A 12,385-nucleotide genomic window follows, 5' to 3' on the forward strand; every position below is an offset into this window, starting at 1 on the left:
TTCTTTTCCTTTCTCTTTGGAGTGTTACAAGCTGTTCGTGCATAGATGAGATCCCTAAAGTTGCAAAGACTAAAGTCTCAAACCCAAAGAGATATTCTTTATAAAAGTTAAGACTCGTCCACGCCCCCTAAAACGGCTCATTCAAACACGCCCCCACATGTCTACGTCGCGATGTGGAAATATTCGCGTAATGCCGCCCAAATGTTCACGCAAAGAATGAAGGCGTGGTTTCAGTAACTGCAGTAGTGTTGATGCAGCCATGTCAGGGAGATGCTGTGTGTTTCTATGCGAAAGCAAAAGCACTTTATTTGGCCTTCCGAAAGTAGATGCAATTAGGAATCATTGGTTAAGATTTGTTTACAACACAACGGCACAACCCAAATGTTCGAATTTGTGCAACGCATTTTATGGACGACGGTTTTGTGAACCTAGTAGAGTACAAGGCTATTTCTAAAAAAAAAGGGTCAATTCCGATTTTGCTATGACAATCTGGCGCTTCTGAATCAGCGACTGTAAGTATGTTTTGTTATTAGTTCAAGTATTTGCTATTGACTGTTCAAATGCAGAGTTTTGTGTGTAATGCGTCGTGTGTGTGTGTGTGTGTGTGTGTGAGGGGAACAGGGTCACATCACAGTGGAGTGTACAGCCCGTCAGAAATCGTCTTAACCGCGGCTTATGTACTGCAAATACATATGAGCATCATCACTGTGTCTGTCACGCGACTCTCTTCCCCTCTCGGGCTTGAACTGATGGTAAAACAAACTTGAAAGCTGAAGCTTGTGATTATGGTAAGGGGCGTTACATTTCCAACGCGTGCTTGTGGTGTTCGGCCAATCTCAATGCACTGTGTCAGTTGGCCAATCAGAGCAGACTGCACTTGTTGGAAGGAGGGACTTTGTTGAAAGCGACGCATTTGAGAGAGGCGGGGCATAGAGGAACTATATTAGTGTACATTATTTGAAAAATAATGTGTTTTTTGAACATTAAAGCATATCAACATATTCTGTTACACCAAATACACAAAATAATGATCTTTAAAATAGCATCATATGACCCCTTTAAACATTTTGTTGTACCATTTTTGGGACCTCAATAGGTTTGTCCACATTTTCCAAGGTGGAGTCATGCATTTTTTGTAGTTTTGTCCTCTGTTGTCATTATTATTGTACAGTAACATTTGTTTTAAACAAACCCTGAAGGTTAGGTTTTCTGTATTGGAAATATGAACAACCTGGCCTTGTTAAAGTGTGGGAACCAAACAGGGAGCTATTTGTGTAGTGCATGAATTCCAGGAAATGATGTCAGTCCGGCTGTGGCGCTTTGCATCCAGAGCGGCGAGAGCTGGACAGCCCTTCTAGAGTCTCAAAGCAGACTCCTCTGCCCTCTGTCAAATACCTCTGGGATGTATTTAGCCTCTAGCAAGAGGGCGAGACAGTAGGAAAAAGCCTCAAAACTGACAGGGAACTCAAAACATGCTCTATTCCATCCCAGCAGAACGGATTTCACAGGAATTAAGGGCAGGTGAACTCAATAAGGGAAATCCTGACATTCCCCCAAGCTTTGTTTGGCTCACTTTATTGAAGTTCTGTTTTTCAAAGCTCCGCTACGAGACACAGAGGAGTAGGACCACTGAGAACAGACATCCACTTTTTCCAGCAGGTTCTGAATTGTTGCTCGGGATCTGAGGCAACTTGACGTTAGCGAAGGGAAAGCGCTGGAATAAAGACTTTTGGGCCGAGGGCCACAAGCTCATGACATGAAAAGAAAAGAGCAGACGTGAAATCCCTGGGCTTAATGGTGTGTGACATTGTGTGTATTTTAGACACCGGTGATTGGCCGGCGATATGACGAGCTTCACGCTTCTCCGAGGCTAGATGGGAAGAATGGAGGAGGGGTTACTGTGACACGCAGTACCTCCTCTACATCCTCGGGCTCCTACCAAAACAACCACGTGCTGGTGCCTGTCAGCTGGAAACGACCACAATCTTCACAGGTGAGCACTAAATATGCATTTATATATCTCCTATAATTTAATGTTTTTCTTTATTATTTTATGTAATTTTATCAATTAAATTCAATTATTTTTTTAATATTTAATTTATTTTTTATAATTTTGTTTTATTTACACTTAATTTATTTTATTTTATTTATATTTTTTGTGATTTTTCTACCAATTTAGAAAAGAACTCGTGAGAAGTTGGTGAATGTATTAACCTTGTGTGGCCAAGAAGTTGGACTCACTAAAAACCCATCTGTAAGTGACGCATATATGTTGTCCATTCAGTATTAAATATTTGAAAATATTTCATAAATCATTCTTAAGCACTTCCTACAGGTGATTTTCTCATCCTGTGGGGAACTGGACCTGATTGAGCACCAGCCCAGTCTGGTGTCCTCTGAGGACGGCACACGGGACACAGAAAACATGGATGACACCACTTCAGAACAGCAGTTCCGTGTATTCAGAGACTTTGACTTCCTGGATGTGGAACTTGAAGATGGAGAGGTGAGCAGAAATTTAAAAAACGAAACCAAAATGATCGATTCCCTCTTGTGAGATCGTTTGACTTCCAAATTACTTGGGCAAACTTTGTTTTGACTGCAGTAAAGTGGACCTTTGGGGAAAGCAGTGCTGAGCATTAAACTTTTGCAAAGTATCAGTCAGAAATAAACTGTTGCACTGTTTGCGCAATACCACTGTAACTTTCTTTAACTCTTTGTAATGCATTCTCCTCTCCTTGTTTATGTCTGTGCCATCAAGGAGATGCAGGTAAGCACAGGAATCCACCAGTGTTGTGCTGTGTGCCGTAGGACAAGATGATATTGTGTTTTTCACATGCTGTGCATTGTGATGCATGTCCATAACTCTGCCTGGAAACATAATTTTGTTTTAAGCAAGTTCAAAATACAATTGCACATCAAAACAGATTCATTAAAATGTGCACATTTAGATTGGACAGATGAAATTCTAATATAAATGATTTTGACATTTCCTCATTGATAAAATTAGGTTGCAACAGAATGTGTTATGTATTTTATGTATTTGTTTTTTATTTATTTTAAAATTGCACTACTATTTAAAAGTTTGGGGTCTATAAAATGTTTAACTGTTTGAAAGAGACAGTAAAGGCATTTAAAAAAGTTATAAAAGATTTTAATCTCAAATAAATGCTGTTGTTTTGAAAAAAATGTATCTCGTTTTCCACAAGAATATTAAGCACCCTGACTGTTTTCAACAATTCAATTCAATTCAATTTTATTTCTAAAGCACGTTTAAATTCAACCTTAGTTGGCCAATGTGCTTTACAAAAGTAAAAAAATTAAAATAAATAATAATAATAATAATAAAAGCAAGTAAGCACATATGCATTACAGAGAATTAAAAGCACAAGAAAAGAAATGTGTTTTTAACATTATTGTCATTTAACAATGACAATAAAAATAAATATTTATTGATCACCAAATCAGCATATTTGATTGATTTCTGAAGGATCGTGTGGCTGGAAAATTCAGCTTTGCCACAGGAATCACAGGAAAAATATATTAATTTAGAAAACTGTTATTTTGAATTTTAGTAATATTCAACAATATTAGCATTTTTACTGTATTTTTGGTCAAAGTAATGCAGCTTTGGTGAGCATAAGAGACTTTTTAGAAAATGTAAAAATGAATTGGTGGTTATCCTCTATAGATGTTTAGTCGCTGCTTATGCGTTTTCTTATTATATTTCAGTGTGTCTGTATTTTAATAGCTTGGCCGTCTCTAGTTTACACTCTCTTATGAAATCATTAGAGTCAGTTCATTGAGGTCATTCTCCAAATTTGCTGAAGCTGCAATGCCACAGAGACACTTAAAAGGGCAGATTCAGCCTTTTAAATAAATTCTCCCTTCTGGATAAATTTGAGTTGTCATCATATATGCCATTTTGTTTTGGTCAAGAATGATTATTAAAGAAAATGATTAAAGTAGTGCAGTAAAAGCGACTTTTTGAGTTGCCAAAGGAAAGCGTTTTCTAAACTGCTGAACTGGATCTGTGAAGGAATGTGGATGTTGACTCTTGACTCTGATGTCAAGGCATGTGGCTGCAGTGAGAACTTGAGCCTCCTCCAAAAGAAATGGCCTTCAGGCACTTTATTACTTACTCTACAAGAATGAGAATGTTTTGAAATGTGTTCCTGTATTGCGGTTTCCTTTAATCCTTTATATATGGAGAGATAGCCTTATATAACAAACTCACAGATTGAGCAACTTCACATATACAGCATGTTGTAGCCTATGACTGTGTGCGTTTTGAAATCTGGCTGTGTGCCATATACCAATTCAGAGGACTCTTTATTTCTCTCACTCTTTCTCTGACAGGGTGAGACAGTTGACAGCTTCAACTGGGGTGCGCGGAGGCGTTCCATTGACAGTCTAGACCAGGCTGAAGCCCAACCAATGGAGGAGGACAGCCAGCTCTCAGGAAGTTCGCCAAGCCTGTGTCCAATCGTCCATGATGATTCTGACGAATCTTCTGAGGAAGAGTCCCTCACAGCCAGCCAGATCCTCTCAGCCTCTCAACTAGTAATGCATTTTTGTTCATTTTTTTTACACCTTTTTGTACACAGCATATTCATTGGGAAATATTGTAGGCAGGATTTTATTTATCAGGATTTGATTGGATTGTGAAAGAAAAGTTGTTTTAGAGGCAGAAAACCTTTGATTTTTTTTACAGTATTTTTGATAGAAATCTAATTAAACTCTCTTAAATTGCTCATTTCAGAATGTCAGCCTGTCTCCTACTGAGGAACTAAACCCCATGGACTCCCCTCCCATCTCCTTTGACAACACTCAAGCTGACCCAATTCCTCTTTCCACCCCAACGCCCAGCTTTGAGATCTCAGTACCCGAGGGCTCGAACCATCGGGTGAATAAGAGCTTCAAAATGGCTGATCTTTGGGGGCAGACACATTCCTACTCATACCGCACTTCTGTTCTGGAGTTTTTCCGTTAACACGGTTGAAAACGAAATCTCTTTCTGTGCTTGCTTTATCTGCCTGGCTCTGGTTTAGCATGGGTAGATTTTAGGGAGTAGTTGGCTGATACTATTTTTCTATTACATGCTTATTTAGGACGGGGGCATTAGATTAATGTGCAAAGCAGCATGGCAAGTAATTCTTGCTCTCCAAAAGCTCCCTGTTTGTATCTGCTAACCATTTTTCTGCTAACCGCTTTTCATCTTTGAGGCCTACCACTGTCTACCACAGTCTCAGAAAGAGGCTCTGGATGAGCCACTAGGGCAATGTGTATGGTTTCTCTGTGGGTGGCAGGGCTGTAACATCACTCGCATGCTAAATGCTAGGGGTGCAAATAAAGAGAGTGTACCCATTGCCTGTGGCCATTAACATGAGACCAGACCAATCAGATATTGGTCCTCCAATTTTTAAAGGTCTCTTAATATATCTGAATTTGACATTTTTGAAAATTATTAAAAATATTACAAAAAAAAAGAGAAACGATTTTCAGCATGAAGAGTTTTAGTTTTGAAAGGTTAGTGAATATTTATTTATAAATATATGCATTGTTTTATGTTTTTTATTTAAATGTTTATTTATATACATATATTTTAAATTAATATATGTATTTGGTTTTTTAAATAATACAGAGTTGGTTGACCATTTTATTTATTTTTTATTTTATTTTATTTTTAGTTTATTTTCATCAACCACTCTAATTAAAATAAATGTATTAAATAAATCAGTGTTTTAATTAAAATTTTAGATCAATTTTAAAAATATTTGACAACAGAAAATGTTTAGCGGTTAGTAAATTATGGAGCTGACATTTGGGGGAGTCACCTCTGTATTTTAGCTACAGAAGTTATCAAAAAGACAATCGTTTAATTAACGATTAATCAGTCAGTCTGTCACTAATACCATCTTAATATCTCAGAATGGGAAATTCAGCCACGTAATCTGATCTTTTCTTACTATATTTTTTTCACAATAAATGTTTTTGTTGCCATAAATACTTACCAAGCTTTTCTTACTTATTGTGAATCCTGTTTAAATCTAGGCTGAGGATTCAGCTGAAGAAGAAGAAGAAGCCATTGTTAACGAGAACGATATCTCACTCTGCATTTGCGAGTCGCCGCCTGCCTTTAGTTGTTCTGACATCCTAACAGCAGACACACCCCAGAAGGAAAACAACTTCTTTACTGACAACGAGACAAGCTGTGTACCCAGGTACTGCCTGTAAGCTTCAAACTCTCAACATACATTACTCTGTCTGGAAAAGTCAGACTTATCTCAAGTTTCTCATAGCTGATGTTTGAACTTTTTCTTCCTCACCACATAATTCTATCCCTCACTTCCTCCAGTGGGTTTGGAGACCAGCAGAGCTCTGTGGCGCAGGCAGAAGAGGAAAAGGAAGAGCTGTTGCTAGAGTCCCGTTCCTCCCCTCCGCCTTCTCCCTTTTTCTCCGCCATCCTGGCTGCCTTCCAGCCGACTGTGTGCGATGATGCCGAGGAGGCTTGGCGCAATCATCTCAACCAGTTGGTGGCCGACTCGGATGGTTCCTGCGCGGTTTACACCTTCCAAGTCTTCTCCTCACTCTTTCAGGTAACTCATAGAGAGACAGTAGGTTGTCACTGGTCCTTATTATGTTGATTTAGGTCAAGCAGCGTCAACAAAGATCATAAAGTGAAATTAATCAACTGACACCTTTCTAAGTGTTGCAGCCTGTATTGTTCATGTCAAATGATGTCGATTTGATTCATTAACTTGGATTTTTTTCTTTGGCTCATCACACAGAGTTTTGGCTCATCACACAAAGACATGTCTTTGATTATATACTGTACTATTGGTACTGACAACATGCTGGTCTGGGACAAATTAAACAGGATGTGTTGTTTCTGATCTCCAGAGTATACAGAGCAAGTTCTGCACCTTGACCTGTGACGCTGCTGGTTATCTTGGCGACGGCCTTCATGGAATTGGAGCGAAGTTTGTAAAGTCGTCCCAGATGCTGACATCCTGCTCCGAATGTCCCACGTTGTTTGTCGATGCAGACACTGTGAGTTTCTAGTTTGAATATGAATTATGTCAATGCTATATCCAGAATACAAATTAGTAAATCACCAGTCTTAGTGTTCAATTCAGTTTCCCGTTCAATGTGTATGTGTGCAATGTACGTATTATGAAATTTTTCTCTTAAATATGTGTTTCAGATTGTGTCTTATGGGCTCTTGGAGAAGATGAAGTTTAGTGTGTTAGAGCTGCAGGAGTATTTAGAGACCTACAACAACAAAAAGGAGGCAGTCATATCAGTATGTAAAATAAAGCATAATCTTACTTAAAGCTTGTTCTGTTCAACTTACTGTAATGCCTGTGACTCTTTCAGTGGCTACGCAACTGCAAGGCCAGTTTCCCCAAATGCACTGGGGATGGAGTGATCACCTATCAGCCCGCTGAAATAGAGGAGAAGGTATGAAACCTCAGCTGGATAGTCAGCAATTCCAGAGAAGCTAAGGAATGAAGGATATGTATAAAGGAATGTCATTATTATTGAAGTACATGATCAAGATCTCAACATTTTGCAAACTGGAGCTTTAACTAACAGTTCTGCTGTCTAACACTTGATGCAAACCTAAACTACAGTGTGGCAGTTTACTACAAATACTGCATGCGTTTCTGTCATTCTTTATTCCCTTGTGAAAAATAGTTCTTCTTTGTCAATGTTTTAGTATGGCTGCATTGTCTACTGATTAATGGCACTGTAATGTCTGTTATGTCCTGAGATATGAGTGAGATTAGTTGACCAAAATGTGTTTCAGATTCCATTTCAATGTCTTCTTATATTTTCTGCATTTCGATTGTTCTGTGATAGCTCTGTGAGTGACATCTCTTTTCTATCTGTCTGCTCTTTAACTTTAAAGGGATAGTTCACCCAAAAATGAAAATCACCCCATGATTTACTTACCCTCAAGCCATCCTAGGTGTATTTGACTTTCTTTTTTTCAGACAAATACAGTAGGGGTTATATTAAAAAATATCCTGGGTCTTCCAAGCTTTATAATGCCAATGAATAGTGGTCAAGATTTTGAAGCAAAAAAAGTGCATAAATCTATCATAGAAAGTGCTCCTCACGGAGGCATTTGTGCAAGAAACTAACTAACTGTCGTACTCCCGTTCATGAAAGAGTGGCGTTCCAGCAAATGACGAAGGATGTAGGCGTAGTGTAAGCTCCAGTGAGAAGTGATGAACGCAGAAGCATAGTGGAGACAGCAAAACAAAACACTGGTCACAAATTAGAAGTACAAAATGAAGATTTGTAAAGAAAAATATTGGAGGATTTCGATATAAGCCAAGTGGAGACTGGTTTTCCTTTAATGGAAGCAAAACTTGGTTCTCGTGAGATTAGCATATTCTCACTGGAGCTTACGCTACACCTACATCCTACGTCATCCGCTGGAACGCCACTCTCTAGTGAACGAACATAGAACAGTTAGTGGAAGCTAGAGATTACTGTTTGTAATGTTTTAAATATGGGTATTATTTTTACACAAACGCATTCCACTAAGAAGGCCTTTATTCACCAACTTTTGCTGCAAAATTTCGACATCTATTCACTGCCATTATAAAGCTTGGAAGAGCCAGGACTTTTTTAAATGTAACTCCAATTGTATTAGTCTAAAAGAAGAAAGTCATATACCTAGGATGGCTTGAGGGTGAGTAAATCATAGGCTAATGTTTATTTTTGGGTGAACTATCCCTTTAAGCCTGTGCTGTGTTGATTCACAACAGCGCTCCCCTATTCTTATGTTTGATAAGACGGTCTTTCTATGCTGGGCTTTGAAGTTTAAAGGAACCCTGAAGTTTCTTTCTCTAAAATTTAACCTACAATATCCATACTGTCTACCATTCAAGATCCCTTCCAGTCATAACCAGTTAAAGCAATAAAAAAGGCATATGGTACCAATTGCATCCTTTTATTGAATATTTTTTTTTTGTATTATTTTTTTTTTGTACCCAGCACAGTCCCTGTGCAAAAATAAAAATAAGAGGGCGTAGTTGTGACCCTTTTTCTTTCTATGCTTGTCTATTCACTTTTTCTGCTCATGCATGATGGAGCCATTGCTCATGCTTTATATTGCATGTGCCACTGTGCTGCATGATTTCACACTGTATTCAAAACTTCTCTTCCTTCTCACTTCTCACCTTTTGTCTTGCAATGCCTGCTTTATAGCAAATGGAATCTCTTGCAGTAAGTTTTATCAAATCTTTTTAACCTCATCTTTTCTTTTTCGCTTGTTCCAAATGCCCATATTATCAGAACATTGGCAAATTGTTTCACAGGCCTCATATCTTTTAAACTGAAAACATTAACACGCTTGTATCCTTGTTAAAGATTTGTTTGGTTTCCTATGCTGTAACTGTTTTGTAACTTCTTATATGCTAAGAAAATTTAAAGAAGAAAGATTTTGGTGTTAATTTTATGTATGTTTGTTCACAGCAACTGGAGCTTTGTCAAAGACTCTACAAACTCCACTTTCAACTGCTGCTGCTTTTTCAGTCTTACTGTAAACTGATTGGCCAAGTTCACGCTATACAATCTGTCCCGGAGGTATGTTGACATCAGTGTCTCATCACCTGAGTTTGACATTTGTTAGTGGAATAGAAAAAGTCTAGCTTGCAAAGCTTTCTTATTTAGGACGGAGCCCCTAAAATCACATGCACAGAAAAAAAAAGATCTTATGGCAACAAATTAAGTAAATTAAGAATTTGTTCCCACAACTTATTAATTAATTTGCTTATTTTAGTTAAATTGTTGCCACATAATTCACACCCTTGTTTTAAGGTGTAGTCACCTATTACTATTTTAGTGCTATTTTGTGGGACAGAAAAGGTCCATTGTCAATAATTTAGCAATGTATAAAGTCACTTTCAAACCAAGCAGCTTTCTTTTGGTCGGCATGGTGACTCCACCTGACCAACTTAAACATGAGAGAAATCTTTGTGAGCAACTTTTTGGCACTAACACAAAGCTACTGAACTACTCCTGTGCTTGTGATACAGCTATTGTATCTTTCAAGGGTTGAATTTTTCTCAGAAAAGAATTAAAATGGTATAGGTTCATACATGTTTAAATGTTCTCCCTTTTAGCTGCAGAACATGTCCAGGGAGTTGAGTGAGTTGAGGAGTAACCTGCGGGCAGCAGCAGCCTCAGTGGCCGATGAGCCAGCAGCTGAGCGGAGAGATCCCACCGCTGAATCCCCCTACAGCTCCTCTGAGGCTGCTGTGCAGGCCATTCTAGAGAGCCTGAAAACCAACGAGTTCTCCGGAGCCATCCGTTACATACAGGAATGCAGGTAAACTGCCCACCAGGAGAAATGACTACCGCTTACTGTTTTAATATTGGAACCTAAAGTGATAGTGCACCCAAAAATTCAACTGTCATCATTTACTGAAAAACTGTATTCATATCTTTCTGTGGGACACAGAAGAAGATATTTTGAAGAATCTTCTACAGTACCAAACCATTTTGGTTCCCATTGACTTCATTTGTGTGGACAAAAAATACAATGGGAAATGAAACTGAGATGTTTGGAACGACATGAGGGAGAATTTTTTTGGGTGGACTATTCCTTTACATTTTCAATTTATTGATAACCTATTCAGGAACAGAAAATGAATGCATTTGGAGTAATATGCAGTGCTTTGTATTTTCACTTTGTTTCAGGAAAATGTGGCCAAGTGACATCTTCGGCAGCAGCTCTGAGAATGAGATTCAGACTCTACTCAACATCTATTTCCGGCACCAAACTCTGGGTCAGACGGGAACCTTTGCCCTGGTTGGTTCCAAACAAGACCTGTCTGAGATATGCAACCGACTCACTGAGCTCAACTGCGAGATCCGAGACATGATTCGACGGGCACAGGGCTACCGGGCCATCTCTGCCTTCCTTCCTGACTCCAGCGTGACCGGCATCAGCCTTTGAGTCCAACTTTAAGGGATCAGGCGGGAACTGGCCTTCTTTCCACCACTCCTGTCTGAAGTTGCTGCTGCCTTCATTGTTCTCCCCTAGTGCACTCATCACTGTCCTGCCTCTGCTCACCTTAAGAGCTTCAAGGATGTACAGCTAATATAGCTTAGAAAACGCAACAGGGGACACAAAAAGAAGTCAAATCCTTGGCTTTTTTTGCACTACTATGTATGTAAGGGGCCGCCCCCTGCCTCTGAAAAGGGGCCTCTACTACTGCAGGCATCAAAGGTATACCAAAGCTCCACAAATGGCTCCTCCTGCTCACATCTACCATTATACGTTACGGGAAAATGTGCAATGCCTCACACTAAGTGAAACTTTTCATCTTAGAGAGAATGTTTTGAAACTTCAGTGCTCTCAGCTACTTGATGACAGATAAATGTTCTGTTCTTGCTTTTTATTTCAAATAAAATCTGAAAGCCATTGTTAATGTGGCTTTTTAAAAAATGTTTAACAAGATCAGACTTTTCACCGTGCGCACCCCTGCCTCGGCTTTTATCCGTACAGACAGAATGTCTCTAACACAATGCAATGCTACTGTCAGAGAGACCTGGATGCATAAAAGGGTCATCAAGCACTTATTTATGTATGGGGGTGTTTGAATTTACTAATGTCTTTCTACTGTTTAGTTGCTCCTAGAAGGTTTATTTATATTCTTAAAAGAAAGATCATCATAAAATGGTATAGTTTTATAGGATGGAATTCTGTCTATACTGTCTATTGAAATGGCCAAGCATGCAAAGGTATGTACCATAAGAAGAAATAGAGATATTTATGAAATAAGAAATTATTTTAAATGAAAGATACATTTGTAAATAGTAGTGGGAGTGTAGCCCATACTTGTAAGATTTTATTTTTATGGTTTCATTTTTCTGTCTGCTGTATGAAAGTGTGCATGCAATAAAAAGATCAATAAATAATATTAATTAAAAAAAAAGTCTGTTTAGTCAGTGGGTGTTTTTTATATTGATACTTATGTGTCTGTTCTTAGATCTGTAATTGTCCATGATTTTACGATGCACATGTTTGTTTGTTTGTTTGTTGTTATTTTTATTGTTGAACTAAATTATAAAATTTATATTACCTTTTCTTAAAGGTAACCTTAAATGAGAGGATCATAACTGAAATCAAGCCATGCATTATGTAGTATTTTTATGGTAGTGCGCCCTCTGGTGCACCATAACGGAAATAATAAAAAAACACTCAAAGTCAAAAATTGTAGGCTATTTGTCGGTTGTGCAATTTGTTGGCAATGGCACAATCCTCAAATATGTATATTTCTGTGTCATATGACTGTTTTTAAAAACACGTTTATGTTTTTACAGACAAAATTATATATATTATATATGCTGACTATATAAA

The 12,385-nt window shown here is 38.3% G+C and overlaps 1 protein-coding gene across 6 annotated transcripts in view; it reads left to right on the forward strand.

Annotated features, from left to right (window-relative positions):
• The window catches only part of frya (furry homolog a (Drosophila)), a 54,478-nt gene extending 42,518 nt beyond the window's left edge, over nucleotides 1-11,960 (forward strand). For 3 of the 6 annotated variants that reach the window (XM_058799470.1, XM_058799471.1, XM_058799473.1), the window contains 14 exons: nucleotides 1,823-1,993; nucleotides 2,180-2,254; nucleotides 2,336-2,506; nucleotides 4,360-4,563; nucleotides 4,763-4,906; nucleotides 6,055-6,233; nucleotides 6,359-6,599; nucleotides 6,904-7,053; nucleotides 7,208-7,306; nucleotides 7,381-7,464; nucleotides 9,226-9,243; nucleotides 9,493-9,603; nucleotides 10,143-10,348; nucleotides 10,720-11,960. In XM_058799470.1, coding sequence (XP_058655453.1) covers nucleotides 1,823-1,993; nucleotides 2,180-2,254; nucleotides 2,336-2,506; nucleotides 4,360-4,563; nucleotides 4,763-4,906; nucleotides 6,055-6,233; nucleotides 6,359-6,599; nucleotides 6,904-7,053; nucleotides 7,208-7,306; nucleotides 7,381-7,464; nucleotides 9,226-9,243; nucleotides 9,493-9,603; nucleotides 10,143-10,348; nucleotides 10,720-10,978 — 2,112 coding nt within the window. In that variant the 3' untranslated portion in view covers nucleotides 10,979-11,960. The remainder of the gene's footprint in view (nucleotides 1-1,822; nucleotides 1,994-2,179; nucleotides 2,255-2,335; nucleotides 2,507-4,359; nucleotides 4,564-4,762; nucleotides 4,907-6,054; nucleotides 6,234-6,358; nucleotides 6,600-6,903; nucleotides 7,054-7,207; nucleotides 7,307-7,380; nucleotides 7,465-9,225; nucleotides 9,244-9,492; nucleotides 9,604-10,142; nucleotides 10,349-10,719) is intronic. The other 3 variants (XM_058799476.1, XM_058799474.1, XM_058799472.1) reach the window with 2 other exon arrangements.
• The last annotated feature ends 425 nt before the right edge of the window (nucleotides 11,961-12,385 follow it).

Source organism: Onychostoma macrolepis, chromosome 15 (genome assembly GCF_012432095.1).
Source record: "Onychostoma macrolepis isolate SWU-2019 chromosome 15, ASM1243209v1, whole genome shotgun sequence".
NCBI classification, from domain to species: domain Eukaryota; kingdom Metazoa; phylum Chordata; class Actinopteri; order Cypriniformes; family Cyprinidae; genus Onychostoma; species Onychostoma macrolepis.